The sequence below is a fragment of the Leptonychotes weddellii genome, chromosome 15 (genome assembly GCF_054177405.1).
Source record: "Leptonychotes weddellii isolate Sample4059 chromosome 15, ASM5417740v2, whole genome shotgun sequence".
Classification (NCBI taxonomy): Eukaryota; Metazoa; Chordata; class Mammalia; order Carnivora; family Phocidae; genus Leptonychotes; species Leptonychotes weddellii.
In genome coordinates this window covers 16,254,503-16,276,502 of record NC_138383.1, presented here as the reverse complement: position 1 = coordinate 16,276,502, position 22,000 = coordinate 16,254,503, and the positions used below count along the sequence as shown (strand labels likewise).

General features: G+C 46.8%; 3 protein-coding genes across 6 annotated transcripts in view; 2 read left to right on the top strand and 1 right to left on the bottom strand.

Annotated features, from left to right (window-relative positions):
• The window catches only part of EFTUD2 (elongation factor Tu GTP binding domain containing 2), a 41,695-nt gene extending 26,082 nt beyond the window's left edge, over nt 1–15,613 (bottom strand). The window contains exons 1-7 of the mRNA XM_081804856.1: nt 15,474–15,613; nt 12,526–12,634; nt 5,133–5,298; nt 3,587–3,665; nt 2,069–2,144; nt 1,523–1,588; nt 694–729 (exon numbers count right to left, since the gene is read on the bottom strand). Of these exons, the coding sequence (XP_081660982.1) occupies nt 694–729; nt 1,523–1,588; nt 2,069–2,144; nt 3,587–3,665; nt 5,133–5,298; nt 12,526–12,630 (528 nt within the window). The 5' untranslated portion in view covers nt 12,631–12,634; nt 15,474–15,613. The remainder of the gene's footprint in view (nt 1–693; nt 730–1,522; nt 1,589–2,068; nt 2,145–3,586; nt 3,666–5,132; nt 5,299–12,525; nt 12,635–15,473) is intronic.
• An 89-nt stretch (nt 15,614–15,702) lies between these two features.
• DNAAF19 (dynein axonemal assembly factor 19) lies at nt 15,703–20,459 on the top strand. 4 transcript variants are annotated; one of them, XM_031030752.2, is made up of 4 exons: nt 15,703–15,838; nt 17,042–17,193; nt 17,616–17,748; nt 18,860–20,189. In XM_031030752.2, exons 2-4 carry the CDS (start codon nt 17,051–17,053, stop codon nt 19,310–19,312), a joined length of 729 nt encoding a protein of 242 aa, XP_030886612.1. In that variant the 5' UTR covers nt 15,703–15,838; nt 17,042–17,050; the 3' UTR covers nt 19,313–20,189. The 4 variants fall into 4 exon arrangements, with proteins under 4 accessions (XP_030886612.1, XP_081660988.1, XP_006735923.1 ...); XM_081804862.1 differs by lacking the exon at nt 18,860–20,189 and adding an exon at nt 20,339–20,459 and having other exon boundaries at nt 15,802–15,933; XM_006735860.3 differs by having other exon boundaries at nt 15,802–15,933.
• FAM187A (family with sequence similarity 187 member A) lies at nt 20,341–21,879 on the top strand. The gene has a single exon (XM_006735861.3). The coding sequence runs from the start codon at nt 20,341–20,343 to the stop codon at nt 21,580–21,582; it is 1,242 nt and encodes a 413-aa protein (XP_006735924.2). The 3' UTR covers nt 21,583–21,879.
• Nucleotides 21,880–22,000: the final 121 nt, after the last annotated feature.

Here is a 22,000-nt window from a genome sequence, read left to right as displayed (position 1 = left end):
AGTATAAAAAAAATCTAGCCAAACATATTAAAAAACAGCAATAGCTAACATATGTTGATTGCTTATCATAAGCCTGAACTGCTCAAAGTTCCTTTAGTAAATCACACTTACGAACTTGAGCTCTCCATATGGCTAAGAAAAAGAGACAGAAATAAAGGAGAGAGAAAAGAGGGGGTCAGAGAGTAGGGGAAAGATCCAGGGAAGAAACACCCACCAGCTGGAATGGGAAAGACAGCGATGTATGCTCACTGCTTTACATAGAAGAGAAGCACAAAGACAGAGGAAGCCATTCTCAAAGAGAAACTACTCCTAGAAAGAGATCATCATGTGGATGGAATCATCGTACAGATTTAAGGATGATGTCATTTAAAAAATTCTGTTGTTTCTATATAACTGAGAGCATTAATGTAGACATCACCTCTTAGCATTTGCCCTCCTAGGCCAAATTAAATCCAGTCAAGGGTAGGAAGTTCCCTCCACCTACTCTACCGCTTGCCTGCCCCGCTCTCTTTCAAGTACTAGATCAGGGGATGACCGGCAGAAGCTACGAGATAAAGAGGTATGAGATGGGAAAGAGGGGGGGGGTGCAGTACAGAGCAAAGTATTAACATAAAGGCTCCCCCACATTCCCTGAAGAGCCGGACCCGCTGGGTCCAATGTGGACAACAGTCAGATTTCCCCAGGCACACTTACCTCTTGCTCTGTGAAGAGAATGTCAGTATAGCACAGCTTTAAAAACAAAAAAAAAGAAGCGCTGTTACCACCTGACTCCAGACTCCTCTCCCACACAAACCATTAATCGCCTTCCTCCACCAGCTCCCAACTCAAGGCTTTCTGCCTCAGGAGGATACACGGAAGACAGAAGGGTATCCTACAGAAATTCCAGACAATAAAACCAGTGCCCTCTTAGATGGAAAATGTTCCTGGATGGGTGTTTTTGGGGGCGGTTAGGGTGATCAATGAGGACCAGGTATGGCTGGAGAGCTAAATTTTATCAAATGCACTGAATTCTGAAGTGGTAAAGGGAGACACATCCAGCCTTTATGGAACCCCCCGCATGTCAAAACACTCAATCTAGCAGACATGGAGCATTTATTGCACTGAGACTTGCAGCCACATTTGGCCTCATTCACTGGCATTTAAATTTATCATGGAAACAACAAGGTCCAATTGTATTATATTTATAGAGTAGGCTATAAATACCATGACAGGAAAGAATAGGCTATAAAAGTCAGGACATATCAGAACAGAGGAAAGATCCCAAGTGCAGAATAGATCATCCCAAAATACTGCAGGTTAATATTCTCTATGCTCCTAAGAAAGTTAAAATTACTTTCTTTAAAGCTATGAATAGAGATTACAATTATAAAGCAGCACTTTGTAGGCGTCATTATTTATGAGAGTGGGAAGGTGGAAGGAAGGGGAAGGAGAGAGACACCTCTGTATATTATGAATGGTTCATCCTAAACCTTCTACAGATTTTCTTTTTTCTTTTTGTTCCTTCCACAGATTTTCTACTTACATCTTGGTCATAGCGCTTCCTGATTTCCGGGTGAGTCTGCTCTATTAAACAATCTACAAAACATGTCTGAAAGGGAAGAGAAGGTTAAGATACGTTAAGCACAAAGGAAAATCTACTCTACCCTTCTCTGAGTGCCCAATATACCACATAATTTAGGGATAAGGAGAGGAAGAGGAGAGCAAGGAGGATTATGGGACATCAAGGGATTAACAGTGAAGCCATAGGATTATTTTCAAATGAAAGATGAAATCTTTCTTGGACAAGCATTCCCCCAGGAAATGAAAACTTATAAAATCAGAGTAAGGCTCAATTTCCCCTCTTCTGTCCAGATGTAGACACAAGGCTGCAAGTGGCTTAGAAACAGGCTCCATCTGCTGCTCAGGAAAAGCTAGAATTTCACAGCAGGTTTCCCACTAGGCACGGAGGCCCCCCAGAGTCAGGAGATCCAGCATTATGGCCTCAAACCCCAACCTGTGACTCTGAGGGCTGAAAAAATGAGCAGGAACGAAGAGAAATCCTGTTCCCAGTAGCTGAAAATTCTCTCACCTTGCCATGGTGGAGATGGCCACAGAGGGTCACATTTCTGATGAGTTCCGAGTTATCCATCAGATCTGCCAAGAAACTGAAAGGAGAAAGGAAAAGAGAAAAGGGACTTTGGCAAAAGCTTCCAAATGGGAAGTGGTGCAAAGGGGTTTCATGTATTTTGTCAGGAACAACTTTCAGACCAACTGGAGAATGCTCAGAGGCAGACATGAATTTCTGTATCTACACTGGTCTGGCTCTGGAAATGGAAGACACTTTTCCATGAAGTAACACAACCCACGAAAAGAGATTTCAAAAGCAAACAAGAAAAGCAAAACCAAATACCAGCATGCATGCACACACATACACAAGCACTGTTCCTTTCAAAATCCTCAGGTTACATTTATTCCATTTATGCATTTATTCTATTAATGCAAAGGGGACTTAAAATTGCTTTGAGAGCTTCTCTTTTTAAGATTTAAAAAATTTTAGAGATAGAGAGAAGAGGGGGTGAGGGAGGGAGGAGCAGAGAGAGAGGGATAAGCAGACTCCGTGCTGAGTGCAGAGTCTGACGTAGGGCTCAATCCTGCAACTCTGAGATCATGACCTGAGCCAAAATCAAGAGTGGAACGCTTAACCAACTGAGCCACCCAGGCACCCCAGCTTCTCTTTTGAAATTGCCCTCAGAGCTAGTTAACAAAACTTTTCAGAAAACTCCATCTCATTAATGATGCTGAGGAGTTCCAACTTGATCAAAACCAGCACTGTCTTTCTTGCTTATCACCCACATTAACTCATGGCAAGTAGCCTTCAGAGGACTTTGGCTCTTTGAAACATCTAGGACGCTTTCAAAGATTTGAGATTTAAAAAAAAAAATCACCATTGAGAACACAAGGGAAGCTGAAGAAAGTTCTAAAGACAACTGAAAAGTTGTTTAAAAAATGGCTGAATGTTGGCAGGTGAGCTGACCATTCAGAAGAGATCCCACTCTTTCGGACATACTAAATGTCAATATTTTAAAAAAAAAAAAAGAGTTTCATTATCTAATAATGAGTCCCAAGCACTTCAATATAGGAGGACCTTACAAGTGCATTTCATCAATGAAAATATTTTCAGAAAGCCTGCAGTATGAAGAGTCTAAACTACTCTACACATGTATCCACCTACTTGTACCCTCCTCTCCAAAATAAAGAGTTGTTATATTCCCCAAACACTAAGCAATCTTACCAAGTCAAAATAGGCTCTGGTGGCCCCAACACTGATGATTACAATACCCAGTTCTGCCTCAAAGGCCGGCTTCTAATACCCAACTAAAGGATTGGAAGAGAAAAGGCCGAGATCTAAATGAGATCCAAAAGAAAATTTAAGATTGGCTTAATTTTTCCAGCAACCGTATGCTCAAGGAAAATTCTGACAAATTGTAGGAGAGGATTTTTGCTTTTTCAATTCACTAGCTACTTCAACCACAAACCACATCCTACATCCACAGAAAAATGAACCCACACTATTTGTGCAGAGAGGCAGAGAGACCTTATAACTTACTCCATTTCATACACCGTGACAGGTAATGTCTGCTCCATCAGAGTGAATTTCTTGGTTTTCACTGGCTTAATAATAGGTTCTAGCAGGGGGGGAAAAAAAGTAGTGATGTGCAGGTTGGCATAAAACATAAAAATACAGAGCCCCATTCCATTAGACTAAGCTTTCATTTTATTTTTTTAAATATTTATTTATTTATTTGAGAGGGAGAGAGAGCGTGCAGGGGGAAGGGCTGAGGAAGGAGAAACAGACTCTCAAGCAGACTCCCCGCTGAGTATGGAGCCTGATGCAGGGCTTGATCTCACGACCCTGAGGCCATGACCTGAGCCAAAACCAAAAGTCGGATGCTCAACCGACTAAGCCACGCAGGCGCCCCTAGACTGAGTTTTCATAATGTATATGTGACATCAATTTATGTTATTCTCAAGGACTACTCATATGTTGAAACAAGTTCTGGAAATGCTGTTTGGCACTAGACAGTGAAGGATCTGGAACTGTGGACTGAGAAGTTTGCACTTCATTTTGTGGGAGGAAGGGAGAGGGACTGGATATAGGCTGAGGTCAATGTCAGTTCAAAACCTCTCCTTGCATTTATAAAATCTAACCACTTCTCAGAAGATCAATGAAAAGGATATAAGAAGTAGAAAACTGGCACTGTGAGGACTGGTTAAAGGAGTTAGGATGATTTCTTTTTTTTTTTTTTTTTAAATATTTTATTTTATTTTATTTCAGAGAGAGAGTGAGAGAGAGAGAGCACAAGAGGGGGGGAGTGGGAGAGGGAGAAGCAGACTCCCCGCTGAGCAAGGAGCCCTATGTGGGGCTCGATCCCAGGACCCTGGGATCATGACCTGAGCCGAAGGCAGATGCTTAACGACTGAGCCACCCAGGCGTCCCTAGGAGTTAGGATGATTTCGATGGAAAAAGAGATCACACCAGAGGGAGAACTTAAAAATAGTCTTTAAGTTGGGGCACCTGGGTGGCTCAGTCGGTTAAGTGTCCAACTCTTGATCTCAGCTCAGGTCTTAATCTCGGGGTCGTAAGCTCAAGCCCGTTGTTGGGTTCCATGCCGGGCATGGAGCCTACATAAAAAACAAAACAGGGGTGCCTGGGTGGCTCAGTTAATTAATTAAGTGTCTGCCTTCAGTTCAGGTCATGATCCCAGGGTCCGGGGATCAAGTCCCGCATCAGGCTCCCTGCTCAGCCATTCCTCCTGCTTGTGCTCTCTGACAAAGAAATAAATAAAATCTTTAAAAACAAATAATAAACAAAACAAAAACCCAAAACCCCAAAACAAAACAAACAAAAATAGTCTTTAAGCACCTAAACAGATATTCAGTAAATAAAGAAGTAACTCCCATTTGCTTTGTAACAAGCTACGAGTTGTACTGAATATTAAAACAGGGTAAAAGGAATCTCAATCCAGAAGCAGTACCTGAAAATAGTAGAGAGAAGCGAATCATTCACTGAACTTTCAACACTGCTGACAGCTATGACCTGAAGTTTTCCAGACTCCATCTCACCTCTCCCAACCCGGTGCCTCCGGACTTACCGGTGAGAGGCTGGGTGTCTTCTTCCTGAACGATGGTCTCCACCTCAGGGCCATACACCTCCTCAGCTGTGGGGTAGTACTTCTTGTCCTCGTGCAGCACGACCTCCATCCCAGGGTGGTCCTCATCATGGTCTCCTACATCATCGTCGTCATCGTCATCGTCCATCTAAGAGCAAGAGAGGGGAGGAGGGCAGGAGAGGTGTGCGCCTTCCTTCTCAGTGACTGTCTACATTATACGAGTTAAGAGCAATGACTCCCCAGGCTTGGCAGCTTCTTATTTTGAGTTCTGTGCCAAAGAGTCAGCAGGGCAGGTCCTGCTCTTATGTGATCCTTCACAGTAAGCCATGGCTACCGACGGCTCTCTGGCTTTAAGCTAGCCCCTTCTTAAATGTGGGCCACCGGTCACAAGTGGATCGAGACTGGAGAAAACAAATGGCTTATCATAGCATATCCTTTTTTTTAAGATTTTATTTATTCATTTGACACAGAGAGAGAGAGAGCACAAGCAAGGGGAGCTGCAGGCAGAGGGAGAGGCAGACCCCCCGCTGAGCAAGCAGCCCGACGTGGGACTTGATCCCAAGCCCCGAGATCATGACCCGAGCCAAAGGCAGACGCTCAACCGACTGAGCCACCCAGGCGCCCATAATGAACCACTTTTTGCACGCCCGTATTGAAACATCACTCCTTATTTCTTTAGGATAATTTCTATTAGCAAAACTGCTGGGCTGAAGGGTCTGAATACTTCAAGGTTCTGCTACATGTCTGCTCTGCGGCGATGTCTCCTCAGTGCTCACGTGGGCAGCGCACGAGAGCACAACACAGTTTGGAATTAGATGAGAGGAAACGTAGCCTGATTGTCCAATCATTCACTCAGTAAATAGTTAACAGCCATCGACCACATGCAGGCACTTTTTTTTTTCTTTTTTTCTTTTTTTAAGATTTTATTTATTTATTTGACAGACACACAGCAAGAGAGGGAACACAAGCAGGGGGAGTGGGAGAGGGAGAAGCAGGCCTTCTGCGGAGCAGGGAGCCCGATGCGGGGCTCGATCCCAGGACCCTGGGATCATGACCTGAGCCGAAGGCAGATGCCCAATGACTGAGCCACCCAGGCGCTCCAAATACCTTTTTTTAAAAAAAGATTTATTTATTTGAGAGAGAGTGAGTGAGGGGTAAGCGAGCAGGTGGAGGGGCAAAGGGAGGAGGAGAGAGAGTCCGAAGCAGAATCCGTGTGAAGCCTGACGAGAGGCTCAATCTCACAACGCTGAGATCACTTGTGAGATCATGACCTGAGCCAAAACCAAGAGTCAGAGCTTAACCGACTGCGACACCCCGGGTCCCCTCAACAAATACCTCCTGGGCACTTACTATGTACCAGACGCTGCTCTAGTGTTGATAATATAGCAATGGAAAAAAAAGAGGTGATGACATTTGAGTAAAACTCTGAAGGAAGAGAGAAGCTCTACAAATGGCTGAGGAAGAGCATTCTAGTTGACTGGAACAACAAATGCGAAGGACCTGGGCCAAGAGGATTAGCAAGGAAGAGGAGAACAGCATAGAAGTTTGAGAGTCCTTAGTGAACAGAATGCATTTGATAGAGTGGATGAGATCACCAGGGAGTGAGCGTACTAAGAGAAGAGGTATGAGGAACGGAGCCTTGGGGTCTGTTGACATTTAGAGGTCAGGGAGATGAGGAGTCCCCAGCAGCAAAGATGGAGAAGGAACGGGCCAATGAGGAGAAGGAAAACCAGGGGGTTCCATGGAAGCCAATGGAAGAGGAGATTTTAAGGAGGGAGTAATCAGCCAGGTCGGTCAAAGGCTGCAGACAGGTCAAGTAAGAGGAGGATGGGGCCTGGGGCCAAGGTCACTGGCACTGTGCAACGGGAGAAGCAGAGGACAGAAATGGGTTTGAGAGGATGTGGAGATAGCAAGTATCAAAAACTGTTTTGAGGCATGCTGCAGTGGGAAGCAGGGTAATGGGATGAATTCAGAGAAATACCAGCATGTCTGTATGCTGACGGGGATGATCTAGCAGAGGGAAAACTGACACAGGAGCGGGGGGGGACGGGACGGGGGGGACGGACTGCTGGGGTGCTGGTCTCGTGCAGGTGAGAAGGGGTGGGACCTAGTTTCTAGTAGATAACAACACAAACAAACCATCCCTAAGAACAGGAGGGAAGGCATATGGCACAGATGCAGGGAGGCAGGTAGAGGTACTGGTGGGAGCCCGTTTTCCTTCACACAAATCCCAGCATGTCAAATGCTTTCTTAAAAAGAACAAAAAAGGGGCGCCTGGGTGGCTCAGTTGTTAAGCATCTGCCTTCGGCTCAGGTCATGATCCCAGGGTCCTGGGATCGAGCCCCGCATCGGGCTCCTTGCTCTGCAGGAAGCCTGCTTCTCCCTCTCCCACTCCCCCTGCTTGTGTTCCCTCTCTCGCTGTGTCTCTCGCTGTCAGATAAATAAATAAAATCTTAAAAAAAAAAAAAAAGAACAAAAAACTCTCCAGTGGTGTGCTGACTGGCTACCTCCTACCATCCTTACGCTCTTCTTCAATTAACGCAGTCTGACGTTACATTAGCTCTTTGGATAGCCGTACATATCCTACTCACGGGGGCCCCAAAACAGCTATCAAGCCAGTTTCCTCCTGCCCCATACTGCTGAATGCATTTTGCATCTAATTGTAGGATTTTATGTAATAATTTCCAACTACCTGTAATTATTTCTAGCTGGGTGTCCTGTTGGTAACTCAAACTTGACAAGTCTAAAATAAAACTATGCAAGTGTCTTTTCCTCATTTCTATTTGTCTGTTAATAACCAGTGTTCTGCTAATCATCCCACCCACCCCAATTTCTCCCCTCTAACTCCACACCTGTGCACCCTTCCACTGTGATGAGCTCCTGGCCTCCTGACTCTCCCTTCACTAAAGGAAAGGTCCCAGCATGTTGCTTTGATCATGTTACCCCTTCCTCCCCGTTCTCCACTCGAGGCCTTAGGGTCTGGTCCCTCCTCTGTGCTTCACTCCTACAGCCGTCCTCCAGGGACTGTGCTTTGCCAATTGGGAGGAGGAATCATTTCCTCTTAATGTGCTACCTCTGGGCCCCTGCTCACTGCACTCCTTTCAAGAATGTCCTTCTTTCTCTCCTGTCTCCATTATCAAAATCCTACACATCTCTTTACTATTATATACTTCAATAAAAAATGTTTTTAAGGGCACCTGGGTGGCTTAGTTGGTTGGGCATCTGCCTTTGGCTCAGGTCATGATCTCAGGGCCCTGGGATCGGGGCCCTGCATCGGGCTCTCTGCTTGGCGGTGAGTCTGCTTCTCCCTCTTCCTCTGTGATCTCTCTTGCTTTTGCTCTCTCTCAAATAAATAAAATCTTTGAAAACAATGTTTTTATAAAATCTTTAAAAAACAATAAAAGCAATGTTTTTAAAAAAATCTGTGCTGGGCGCCTGGGTGGCTCAGTTGGCTAAGTGTCTGCCTTTGGCTCGGGTTGTGATCCCAGGGTCCTGGGACTGAGTCCCACATCCGAGCCTGCTTCTCCCTCTCCCCGCCGCTCATGCTCTCTCTCTCAAATAAATAAAATCTTAAAAAAAGGTAAACATAAAAAAATAAAAAAATCTTCATCTAAAACTAATGATGTAATGTATGGGGATTAACATAAGAATAAAAAAAAAATCTGTGCATGCAAATCTTCCATGTGGACTGGGAGGCCACAAGAACTCTCACTCTGCTGGGAGGAGTATGGACTAGTGCTGGTAAGTGGAGGAACAATCTGATTGCACTTAGTAAAAACCCCTTAACTAAGTATAAACACATTCAGTATGTACATGATCCCGTGATCAGCAACTCTGCTTTTGGGAATGTAACTCAAAGACATTTTCACATGGTGCGGGAGGGACATATCTGCAAATATCCACTACAGCGTTATTTGTATGAGGGGAGGCTAGTGGCAGGTCACCCTGGTGCCCATTGATAAGAAAGTAATGCACACCAGGGATTACTGAGCAGCAGTCCAAAGCCAGACCAGACAGACACACAGCACCAGAGATGGATCCTAAACCACAACACTTACCACAATGCTGGGTGGCAAAAGTGAGAAGCAGAAAGATGCAGACAAGCCACTACCACTTACAGTATTTACATTAATAATGCAACCATTCACATTTTGTAGCTCATACAAAAATTCACACGCACATGCTACAATTACTACAGTAATAGCATGAGGAAGAGATACAAAGGAATTAGTAAGTTAATGAAACAAGAGCAGAGCCCTGCACAAGCAACAATACCGAGGAGCATGAACCAGAGTGGGATGAACTCAACACTCGGTACTGAGGTGAAAATGTTCACACAGGGCCTAGGTGGTCCTTTTGCTTTAAAGGATTTCTAACAGCTTTAGTGAAACAGAATTCACACTTCACACAATTCACCCATTTTCAATGCACAATCCAGTGGTTTTTAGTATATTCAGAGCTGTGCAACCATCACCACAAACGATGTCAGACTGTCACCCCAAAAAGAAACCCTGTACCCTTTGGCCATCACTCCCCAATTCCATGCCCCAAAACGAAGGCAACCATTAATCACTCCACTTCCTATCCCTACAGATGCCTAGTCAGTCTTCGGCTCCACTATGAATGTCACTTCCTCAGATACCCTTCTCAGTCATCCCAGCCAGAAATGATCCCCCCTTATTAACTATTACTGTATTACTAAGTTGAAATGATCTGAATGGGGCACCTGACTGGTTGGGTTGGTGGAGCACACAACTCTTGACTCCGGATTGTGAGTGTGAGTCCCACGCTGGGTGTGGAGATTACTTAAAAATAAAATCTTGAAGAAAAACATAAAAATAAGATGATAAAATAATCTAAATGGTACTTGTCCTTCCCTGCTTCATACTATAAATATTTTTTTGTACTTCATCTCCCCTGGTGAGCAGTAGGTTCCTGGAGGGCAGAGATAGTGCCTTGGCTCTCTCCATATCATGATTCCTTGGAAATAGTAAGTGATTACAAATACAAGTGATTACAAATACTTAATGAATGAATGAATTTATTTACTTAGCCTGAAATTCAAGTATGTTGAGATCACTCTGAATTTAGAATCCCTTATCCAGTGTGTTAGCTTATGTCATGTGTGAATTTTATAAACTTCCCTTCTCTATCTTCACCTACACCATCGATAAAAAGGTTGAAAAGAGGGGCGCCTGGGTGGCTCAGTAGTCAAGCGTCTGCCTTCGGCTCAGGTCGTGATCCCAGGGTGGCTGGGATCGAGCCCTGCATCGGGCTCCCTGCTCAGCAGGAAGCCTGCTTCTCCCTCTCCCACTCCCCCTGCTTGTGTTCCTTCTCTCACTTTGTCTCTGTCAAATAAATAAACAAAATCTTAAAAAAAAAAATAAATAAACAACAACAAAAAGGTTGAAAAGAATGGGACCAAGCATGGATGCCTGGGGCATGTCACCTCTGGTGGTGATCCATTAATCAACACTCTTTGGGTCTCACTGTTCTATCAGCTGTGACCTCTCCTAACTTTATTATGACCCAACCCCTATTCTTTCCACAGGGACATCATGAGTTACAATGATTACCTTACGAAAAGTGAAATGGAATAAAGACCAAGAAGACTTTCTATTTGATCTGCATGAGAATGTATTCACAAATTGCTTATAAAATGAAAACTACTTTAAAGTATTTTTAAAAAGAAAAACCTGGTTTATAAAAAAAATTAAAAACTTCAAATGCCTTATTCAAATCAAGATACATAATATCCACAGCATACCCAACCTATAACTCAATCTAGTAATCATATCGAGAAAATCATTTTTTTTTTTTTTAAAGATTTTATTTATTTGACAGAGAGAGATACACCGAGAGAGGGAACACAAGCAGCGGGAGTGGGAGAGGGAGAAGCAGGCTTCCTGCCGAGCAGGGAGCCCGATGTGGGGCTTGATCCCAGGACCCTGGGACCATGACCTGAGCCGAAGGCAGACGCTTAACGACTGAGCCACCCAGGCGCCCCGAGAAAATCATTTTTATAAAACTCACATGAGCTTCCTAAGAGTTTAACAATCACTTGTTTTAAAATTCCATCATTTTTACATCCACACATACTAGTCGGTAGTTTCTGAAATGTAGTGCCATTACCTTCATCTCTGAAAAGTAGAAAAGTTGCCTGATTCACTTGCTAGCACCACAGCCATTCCCCAGTTCATTAAAGATGGCCACAATGGCTCTCTCGGCTTCACTCTGCCAGGTCTCCCCCACCACACCGACCCAGGATATAATTCATCTGAACCTGAAGACTTGAACACACCTAAAACTGCAAGATGCTCTCTTTTCACCTCACCTAGAAGGCTTCAATTTTCTTCTTCCAGTGTTTATTCTATTTTTTCTAATTTGAAGGACATTTTCCCTAATGGAGCAGACGGACTGTTCTGCTTTCCTGCCGTCCTGTTAATATCACACCTCCACTGATAAGCAGTGGGCCCATCTAACTCTTGTGCATCTTGTTCTGGACATTGCTAACACATGAAAGCCACCTTTGATGTCTTTTGCAAGCCTCAGACCCCTCTGGACCCATCCTCCATAGCTCTCCTGAAGGGAGTCATAAGATTCTGTACCCCTCCTTTTTTTATTAGAGAGAGAGTGTGAGCGTAAGTGGGGGGGGGCGCAGAGGGAGAAGCAGACTCCCCGCTGAGCAGGGAGCCCGACATGGGGCTCCATCCCAGGACCCCGGGATCATGACCTGAGCCGAAGGTAAACGTTTAGGTGACTGAGCCACCCAGGCGCCCCTGTATCTTCCCTTTCTATTGCTTTTATTCACCTTTCAAAACCCAAGCTTATGAGGGAGTTGCAGTGCAGCTGCACCTGGAAAAACTGACCACCTTTTCTAAGTTCCTATTACTCATAACTGTCAAAAGGAACTTCAGGTAAATGGAAGGAGAGCTACTACCAGATAAACCAGAGCTCGTATTATAAAACCACAACCACCCATGAAACTACCTTATATCCCCTTTTGGAACTTCTGTAGCTAAGCTTTCTTTTTTTTTTTTTTTTTTAAGATTTTATCTATTTATTCATAAGAGACAGAGAGAGAGAGGCAGAGGGAGAAGTAGGCTCCCCGCTGAGCGGAAAGCCCGATGTGGGACTCGATCCCAGGACCCCGGGATCATGACCTGAGCCGAAGGCAGACGCTTAACCATCTGAGCCACCCAGGCACCCCCGTAGCTAAGCTTTCTTAAGGGCAGCATAAGACCCCAACAAGTCATATATTTAAAAGGTGCAATGTGAGAGATGTACACAGAATATTATGGGAGCACAGAGGATTCACTGCCCCCCCCATTTTTTTTTAAAGAGAGAGATGAAAACAGCAATATCTTTGTTTTACCTCATCAAGATCTTTGGTCTCTCTGCCCAATTCATCATCATCTTCATCAGAATCAAGCTCTGGTCCAATATAATTCCCAAACTCATCATACAAGTCAGTATCCATGATGCTAAAATTCAAGGAAAAGAGGCGTTAGATTCTAGCGAGGTAACCAAGGCCTCCACAACACCGCCCCACATTTCTAACCTTATGGTTGACCATATCCCTTCAACACATCTCCTCTCCAGTTAGACCAACCTACTGACTGCTCCTCCTCACTGTTTACGTTCTCTTCTCCCACTCTTACTATACTAAAAAAATTTTAACTTAAAATACCAGAAAGTTGCAAAGTAGCACAAGTATTTTTCTTTTTCCTAAATTACTTGAGGATAAGTTGCTGACACAGTGCTTCATCACCTCCTAATACCTGAATGCAGGAGTTGGCAAACTATGGCCTGGGGCCAACCTGGCCTGTTGCCTGTTTTCATACAGCCCCCAAGCTAGAAATGTCTTTTACATTTTTAAATAGTTGAAAAATATCAAAAGAATATTTCATGATATGTGCAAATTATATAAAATTCAAATTTCAATGTCTATAAAAACAGCTTTATTGGAACACAGCCAGGCTCATACATTTATAATGTCTGTGGCTGCTTTCACACTGTAACAGCAAAGTTGAGTAGTTCTAACTGAGACTATATGGCCCACAAAGCCTAAAATATTTACTATTTGGCCCTTGATAGAAAGTTTGCCAACCCCTGCTTTAGTGTGTGTGATTCCTACAAACAAGGACATTTTCCCACATAACCACAATATGACAGTCAAAATCAGAAAATTAATAGTGAGACATTACTACCACCTAATCCACAGACCTCCATTATTAGAACAAACTGTACTTTTTTTTTTTTTTTTTAAGTAGGTTCTGCACGCCCAGCGTGGAGCTCAACGCCAGGCTTGAACTCATGACCCTGAGATCAAGACCTGAGCTGAGATCAAGAGTTGGACACTTAACCGACAGAGCCACCCAAGGGCCCCTGGAACAAACTGTTCTAATAATGTCCTGCACAGCAAAGGATTCAATCCAGGATCACATGTTTGCATTTAATGGTCATGTGTCTAGTCTCCTGCACTCAGGAACAGCTCCTCAGTCTCTCCTTGACTTTTACAACCTGGTGCTTTTGAAGATTACAGGCGACTGGTTTTTGTATAATGTCCCTTAATTTGGGTACATCTGATGTTTCCTCACGATTGGAGTCAGGTTTTGCATTTTTAGCAGGAATATCTCAGAAGCAATGTGGTGTTCTTTTCAGTGCATCTCCTATCAGGTGGTACAAGATTTTAATCTGTCCCATTAGTTATGATGTTCATTTAATTACTTGATGATGGTGGTGTCTGCCAGGCTTTTCCAATGTAAAGTTCTTGTTTTCTCTTTGTAACTAATAAGTATTCCGTGGTTTTCTCCAATTACTGAAATTCCCTTCAAAGTAACAATTCAAATGCCACCTCCTTCAAGCTTTTCTAGATCCTCAATTTCTCACTCCCCTACACTGCTATAGCCTTTTGTACCTTAATCAGCATTTAACTCTGCCTTGAATGGCAGTTAACTACTAATTAACCTCCCCAACAACCCTACAGTTTATAAGTAATAACAAACCAGAGGTGGTGTAAGGGTTAGGGCGCTGGGGTTGAAAGGCCTACATTTGAATCCTAACTTTGTCACTTACTAACTAGGTACTTTCAGGTTAGTTACTTCACTTCTCCAAATCTATTTCCTCAACTGGAAAATGGAGTGAGTAATCCCCATTGCGTGAAGTTATGAGATTTAAACAAAATAGTCTGTGTAAACAATTTATCAAAGTCCCCGGCTCAATAAATGTCAGCAAGCATTATTTTTTGGCTCTTCTTGAACACAGGAACCCTATGTTCCTTGTGCCTTCCTGCCAATGCCCAACATAGCACCTTGCATAAGCAGGAACGCAATGTGAACGGAATGGAATATCTTATTTTGAGATAGTGGTATTTATCTCAAGTAAAGGACTAGCTCCAGGGACTTGTAATTAAATGTAAATTACAATGGAAACTTTCATATGCATAGAGATTCTTTTTATTTCCCAAGAGCTATCACATCTGTGCTCATTTCATTCTCCCAAGATCCATGAAGTGCCTGCACACATTTTTATAAAAGGCTGCTCGTGGAACAAATCAAGCTCATTTCTGCTCCAGGGCCTTTACACTTGAAATTCTCTTCCGAAATGCTCTTCCCTTGGATATTTATACCTTGTTCCTTCATTTCACTCAGGTCCCTACTAAAATGTCACCTCTGAAAATGTCACTCTAAAACAGTCCTCCCTACACACACTCTCCAATCCCTACTTTCACTGTTTTATTATTATTTTATTGGTAGTAGTACTAGCCCCTAGCTCATATATATCTATTCACGTCACTTTCACTATCATCTCCCCACCTACAATTTAAGCAAATACTTTTTTTTTCCCCACTTAGAACTGTGCCGGCACAAAACAAGACCTCGATAAGTATTTGTTGAATGATGACAGAATAACTCCTACAAGGCACAGAGAAGGTAGAAGACTTGCCCACAGTTGCACAAAACTAGTGGCCAAACCTCATTGTAGCTTCCCGCTATAACGCAGGCTCCCAAACGAATACAGAATAAGGACGGAGGGAGCTTGGTAGAGAAGGGATGAAGAAGGCACAGATGGAAGAGGGAGTAAGACAACGACCCTTGCCCAGGGAAGGGATTTTACGGATGGTCGACACTGAGGGAACCCCGGAATCGAGGTATGTGCTGTGTGGGGGGTGTCTTTCATTCCCTTTCCCGCTCCACGCTTCAGTTTACCCATCTGTAAAGTGAAAGGGGGCAGAAAACCTACAACGTCTCTTCCAGATCTGACATTATTTAATTTCCCATCCCAGCAACTTTCTCCTGCCGTTGACCCGCGCCAGCTCACCTGCCGCCCGCTCAGCCTGAAGCTCCAAGTCCGCCGCCCGAGACCGCGCTTCCGCCCCACGCCGCCGCTCCGCTGCGCCCGCCGTCCGGAAGGACCCCGCCGACGCCGCCGTCGCGTTTCTGCCCCGAGGACGGCCCTCTGCCTGAGGACCGGCTGGGAGGAATGCCGGCCGCGGACCCAGGAACCAGCGACGTGGAGTCGAGAGCCCCCAAACCAAGGCGTGGGCTGCTCCAAAGAGACTAAGGCCGGAGGAGGCATGAATCTGGTCAGGCGCCTCGGAGCCACCCTGAAAGGGGGGGGGCCTTCTGGACGATCACGTGGTCAGGCTGTTGGAGCAGTTGCTGAGCAACCACAGCTGCTTTACGGTGAGCTGTGCGGTTCCGGCATATCTGGGTATTCCCAAAGAAAGCAAGGAAACCTAGGCCTGAGGTCCTGGGGTGAAGGGCTGGGGAGCGGAAGGGTTAGTTGTTCTCTCTCTTCAATGACTGGGGAGGGTACAGAACTGGACAGGAGCCGGGACACCTGAGTTCAGTTCCTGCCCCGCCCCGCCCCTTTCTCGGTGTTCGGTTTACCCACGCTGGGGTGGAGGGAAAGGGCTGTGGGGTTGGTCGCAGACCTCCTGCTTCCCTGCTCTAGGGCTGTTGATGATGACATCGCCACAGAACCTAGCTCAACGCACCACAAGTCTGAGGTTCAGAGAGGTCTCACAGCAAGTAAATGCCAGAACCACTACTAGAACCCATATAGATGATTTCCCGGTAGAATGGATCAATCAGCCTCACATCCGCAGAGGCTGCAGAAGTACAGCGGCAGAGCTAAAGAGGTTGCTCAAGTACCTACAGACCTGTGCTCCAGCCCTGGTCTGGACGGAGGGATTTGGGAACAGAGATCCCCGAACCCCTTCCTCTGCCACTTCTGCTTGATTTCCTACTCAGTCATTGCATCTGGTTTGGGTGAAAAGTATCATTTCCCATTGAAAACACTGAATGATGGGTGAAATTTTATTCCTGGACTCAGGAGTATAGTTAACAACAGCTCTGCTTTTGTGGGAGGTCCTCTGTCACTTGCTATAGAGTGAACCCATATGAAAGAGTGAAGGGACTGAATTCTGAGATCCAAATGTCTCCTCAGCAGAAGCACCAGAATTAAAATACTTTTAGAGGTAGAGAACAAAATTAAGACAGGGCTCCATGGTGATGGGTATTAAAGAGGGCACATTTTGCATGGAGCACTGGGTGTTATATGCAAACAATGAATCATGGAACACTACATCAAAAACTAATGATATAATGTATGGTGATTAACATAACATAAAAAAAAAAAAAGACAGGGCTCCAAACTGAAAGTCAGACTCTGTGTTCTATTTTCACTGACAAGTCTTAAGCAAGTCCTCACTGTGCAACTCAGCTCCCCTCTATAGAGAACTAGATTGTTGTAACACCCTCCAAGATAAGTAGAAAGATATCCAGAGCGCTTTGGGGTCGTTTTGTAGGCTGGCAAAGAAGGCAGACACATCCTCCTCCCTGATATTGATCCTCCACTGACGTCCATTCCCTTTGCCTTCCTAGAAACAGACCATGGAAAGGAATGACATCATTGACTTCAAGGCTTTGGAGAAAGAGCTGCAGGCTGCACTCAGTGCTGATGAAAAATACAGACGGGAGAATGCTGCCAAGTTACGGGCCGTGGAGCAGAGGGTGGCTTCCTACGAGGAGTTCAGGTTGGCTTAATGCAATTTCTTTCTTTTTTTCAGCTTAATGCAATTTTTCTCAGACCCTCCTGTTACGGTGGACTATAGTGGATAAGAGCATGTGCTTTGAAGTCAGACAATTCTGGGCTCAGTCCTGGCCCTACCTTCTGCTACCTGTGTGATCTTATGCAAGTTATTTAACCTCTCTGAACCTCTATTCCTCATCTGTAAAAGAGAGTGACTATTGTTACAATTAAAGAAATTGTTACATGTAAGATTTTGAGCACAGTGTCTGGCACATGGGAAGTGCTCAAAAGCTGTCAGCCATTGTTGCTGTTATTATTGTCATATTGGCTTGCTGGTAGGTTTCGCCTCTATCATGCAAAGTACAGCCACCTCACATCCACAGATAGCATGAAGTCTATCCTCCAATCTCTGTCCTTTGCCCACAGGGGTATTGTCCTTGCATCACATCTGAAGCCACTGGAGCGGAAGGACAAGATGGGAGGGAAGAGGACTGTGGCCTGGAACTGTCACACTACTCAGAGAGGGACCGCTCAGGACGAGACCACTGAAATCTCCCAGGTAGGTGAGGCCCAGCCTCTTCAGCCCAGTAGGATTCTCTGCCCTAAACCTCCAATCCTGTCTTCTTTTTTTTTTTTTTTTTAAGATTTTATTTATTTATTTGACAGAGAGAGACACAGGGAGAGAGGGAACACAAGCAGGGGGAGTGGGAGAGGGAGAAGCAGGCTTCCCGCCGAGCAGGGAGCCTGATGTGGGGCTTGATCCCAGGACCCTGGGATCATGACCTGAGCCGAAGGCAGACGCTTAACGACTGAGCCACCCAGGCGCCCCTCCAATCCTGTCTTCTTACGACACATACTTCTTCCTTCTTTCTCACGTTAACCTGGCAGAGGCAGGTTTCTGCCTCCAATCCCAGAGAAAAGCAACCAGCAGACGGTGAGGGCGATTTAAGCTGGGCAGAACCAGTCAGAAAGGTGGCCTAGGCAGGTCTTCTTCACTCAGTCCGTTGGCTTGCACTCCCAGATCAGATTTGAGTTACTCTGCCCCCAGGTTATATGGTATATAGTGTAATGATACTGTGGCAGCGTTGGGAGAGAAACCCAGCCTGTCAGATTTCTTTTTTTTTTTTTTTTAAGATTTTATTTATTTATTTGACAGAGAGAGACACAGCGAGAGAGGGAACACAAGCAGGGGGAGTGGGAGAGGGAGAAGCAGGCTTCCCGCCGAGCAGGGAGCCTGATGCGGGGCTAGATCCCAGGACCTGGAATCATGACCTGAGCCGAAGGCAGACGCTTAACGACTGAGCCACCCAGGCGCCCCGAGATTTCTAACACTCACCTTGAATTCCTTTCTCTCTTTCTGAGGTTTCCAGTCATCCCCTGACCTACTCTCATAGAGCAGTGCACATATGTGCACATTCATCAGTGGGAAAATCCTAGTGCAACTGAGATTCTCAAATCATGGCCTGGGTTCCTTGGGGCCCTCCCTCCCTGTCCCATTCCCAGTTCCCTGATCTGAAAACCAGGCCCACAGGGACCACAGCCTACCTAGTGCTTCCGAGAGCAACACTAGAGCTAAGATGAAAACCCACAGGCTCCCCTCGCTGTCACTCTCTTCCTGCCGCAGAGCAGCTGGAAGAGCTCGGGACTTTCTTCCCTTCCTTGTGATGCAGGAGAAAACACTTTTCCAGCCTGAGACCTCTGCAGAGTTCTACCGTGATTGGCGGCGGTACTTGCGGAGCGGGCCAGAGCGCTACCAGGCCCTGCTGCAGCTCGGAGGTCCAAAGCTGGGTCACCTCTTCCAGACGGACGTGGGGTTTGGACTTCTAGGGGAGCTGCTGGTGGCACTGGCGGATCATGTGAGGCCAGCCGACCGGTTGGTGGTGCTAGGGATCCTGCACAGCTTGGCCAGCACTGGGCGCTTCACCCTGAACCTGAGCCTGCTGAGCCATGCGGAGAGAGAGAGCTGCAGAGGCCTGTTTCAGAAGCTGCAGGCCACGAGTGCTCCCAGACCCACAAAGGAGGGGCTCAGCCAGAAGGAGCGGGGTCTGGAGGAGCAGCCTGGTGGGCTCCAGGAGGAGGAGAGGCTCCTGCAAGAGCTGCTAGGGCTGTACCAGGTGGATTGACAGGACCATTTACCTTCAGAGGCCCCCAGTGGCCACTGGAGGCATTTTTTGCTTGTTGTCCTGGGGGCTCTGCAGGACTGTAATGAGAAGCCCACACCTAATTCCCTTCTCAACTTGGAATTGGCAGAACATATGCAGGAATCGAATCTTCCTCACTTCTCCAGCCACCTTGGTTGCTCAGTATTCTGAACTGTGTAGATCAACAGGATGGTCAAGGGCCCAAGAACCTGAGTTTTGCTTCCCACCCTTAGAGTCTGCCAAGCCTCTAGCCCGTGGCCCTGAGAGATGAGTGTGTACCCAACCAAATGCTGGCTATTACCAGTTAAAGCCTCTACTCATAAATAAATAAATAAATAAAAATAGAAAAGAAAAATCATCAGTCTTCCATGACAAACAAATACTGATCTCCATAGCTCTTAACAAGAATACCCCAAATCAATGAATGCATATTTAATTGACAAATAATCAAATGCTACCTCATTGAGGTGTAGTATTTTCCTCAGGGGCTGAATTCCTGGGCAGGTTGTGTCTGGGAAAGCCCCAAGCCATCAGCTTTGGTCTGGCCAGCCTCCCAGGCTTCAGACGGCCAGATGTGCAGACAGGTGGGTCTTCTTCAATTCCTGGATTAACCAAAGGGAAGACCTTTCCACCAAGCAGGCAGGCAGGGCCTGAAGCAGGAAGGCAGAGATTTTCCTGCTCTAGCCCCTGTGCCCTTGCTTCTCATTCCGGTTTCCCCTGACCCATTCTTGGGTGAGTGCCAGTGTTCTAGAAAGGAGAGAGAGGGCCAGGTTCTAGAATGGTTTTTCCCTCAAGATCACATCTGGAGCATGAGAAGGGCATCTTGTACATCAGGTGGGAATAAATTGCCTTGCCTTTGGCCGCGTCCTCTGCAGATTCTTGCTTCTCTTCTGGCTGCTCAAACCTTTCTCCTATAGATACCTGCTCTTGGCAGTGATCTCTAGAAGCCCTGTGAGGCCTTGAGTGCCTTGGTTTCGCCCCGCCCCCTCTGACCATTGCCTCTTGCAGGCATGAACCTGGCCCACACCACTGTGCTCCTGTGGGTGTGGGGGAGTCTCCAGGCCTTCGAAATTGTGGAGAAGGAGAACATTTTTCAGAGGACCCCCTGCCCAGCCTTTCTGATGTTTGATAACGCAGCCTACCTGGCAGACATGAGCTTCGAACTTCCCTGCCACTGCAAGCCCGAGGAGGTGTCTGCCGTCGTCTGGTACTATCAGAAGCACTTGGGTAGCAGCCACACCAAAGTGCTGACGGACTTCGACGGGCGGGTGCTGACAGAGGAGTCCCAGGTGCACGTGGGCAGCGACATGCTGGTTCGCTTCAGCATCCGCATGTTCAGCCTGTTGGTTTTCCGGGCCCAGCCCGAGGACTCGGGCTTGTATTTTTGTGGCACCCGCAAGGGGGACTACTTTTATGCCTACGATGTGGACATCCAGAGCGGCGAGGGAATGGTGGCCACCTTCAAGGACCAGGGCCAGGAGCCCTTTGCCGACGACCACCATGGGAGCCTCCACATCTTCACCACCTTCTGGGAGTGGACCCCTTGCGACCGCTGCGGGGTCCGAGGAGAGCAGTGGCGCATCGGCCTGTGCTACCTGCAGAGCCCGGGGCTCTCCCCGCGCTACCGCAAGACGCTGCCCGAGGTGGTGTCCTGCGGCTCGCAGGCCGTGCCCAGGAAGCTTCGGGCCCAGGCCAGGGAGCACAGCCCCGAACTGCTGGTTCAGAGCTGCGTGGTGCCGTGTGAGAAGAAGAAGGTCGGCGAGGGCGTGATGGCCATCCTCAGCTACGTGTCCAAGGTGGGCAGCCGGCCCTGGTTGCCTCAGGTGCCCATCCAGTTCCACCAGCAGAGGCTGGGCCACGGACTCATCATCTCCTGTCCCGGGGCGCGGCCGGAGCACGCCGTGGCCTGGGACAAGGACCGCGAGTACTTCTACCGCACGCAGTACCTGAGGGGCGTCAACAGGTCCATGAGGGTGTTCATCGACCACGGCAACCACCTCCACATCCGCTTCACCCAGCTGAGTGACCGGGGCATCTACTATTGCTGGCGGCAGGGGGTGCGCGTTGCCGGCTTGCGGCTGGGCGTCATGTCTCGAGGCCGCTACCGGGCCTCGTTCTCGGACCCTGAGACTCGCTCCGCTGTGGAGCTCACCCTGGTAGGCTACCTGTTCATCACGGCGGTCTTTGTCACCATTCACCTCTGTCGGTGCTGCTGTTACTTATTTCGCTGTTGCCCCAACTTCTCGCCCTAGCGCCCCCCGCCTTCCCCGGCTCGAAAGACCTGTTGTGCTCAGATGTGTTTGTTAAATGATGCCGGATGCGTCTGGGTGGGCCTCCCGGGCTGGGCTGTGCGGCAAGGGGGGGTGGTGGTGTGTGGACAGATCTGTTAGTTACAACCTGCCGCTGGCGGGTGGAGCAGCCTGAGGAGGGCGGGAGATGGGGCACTGGGGCCAGTACGGAAGCAGCCAGAGAGCGCATGTTCCACCTTCACGCTCGGAGAAGGAAGAAGTGAACCTAATATTTATCAAGTGACCTTTTTGATGTTGGAACAGTGTTTGAGGTGCTTTATTTTCTTGCCTTGGAGGATTGCCGAGTGGGCGCTCGTTGAATTGGGGGGCAGCAGGGAGAGGAAGGGGGAGTAGGGGAGCCTAGTATATGTCCTCGTCTCTG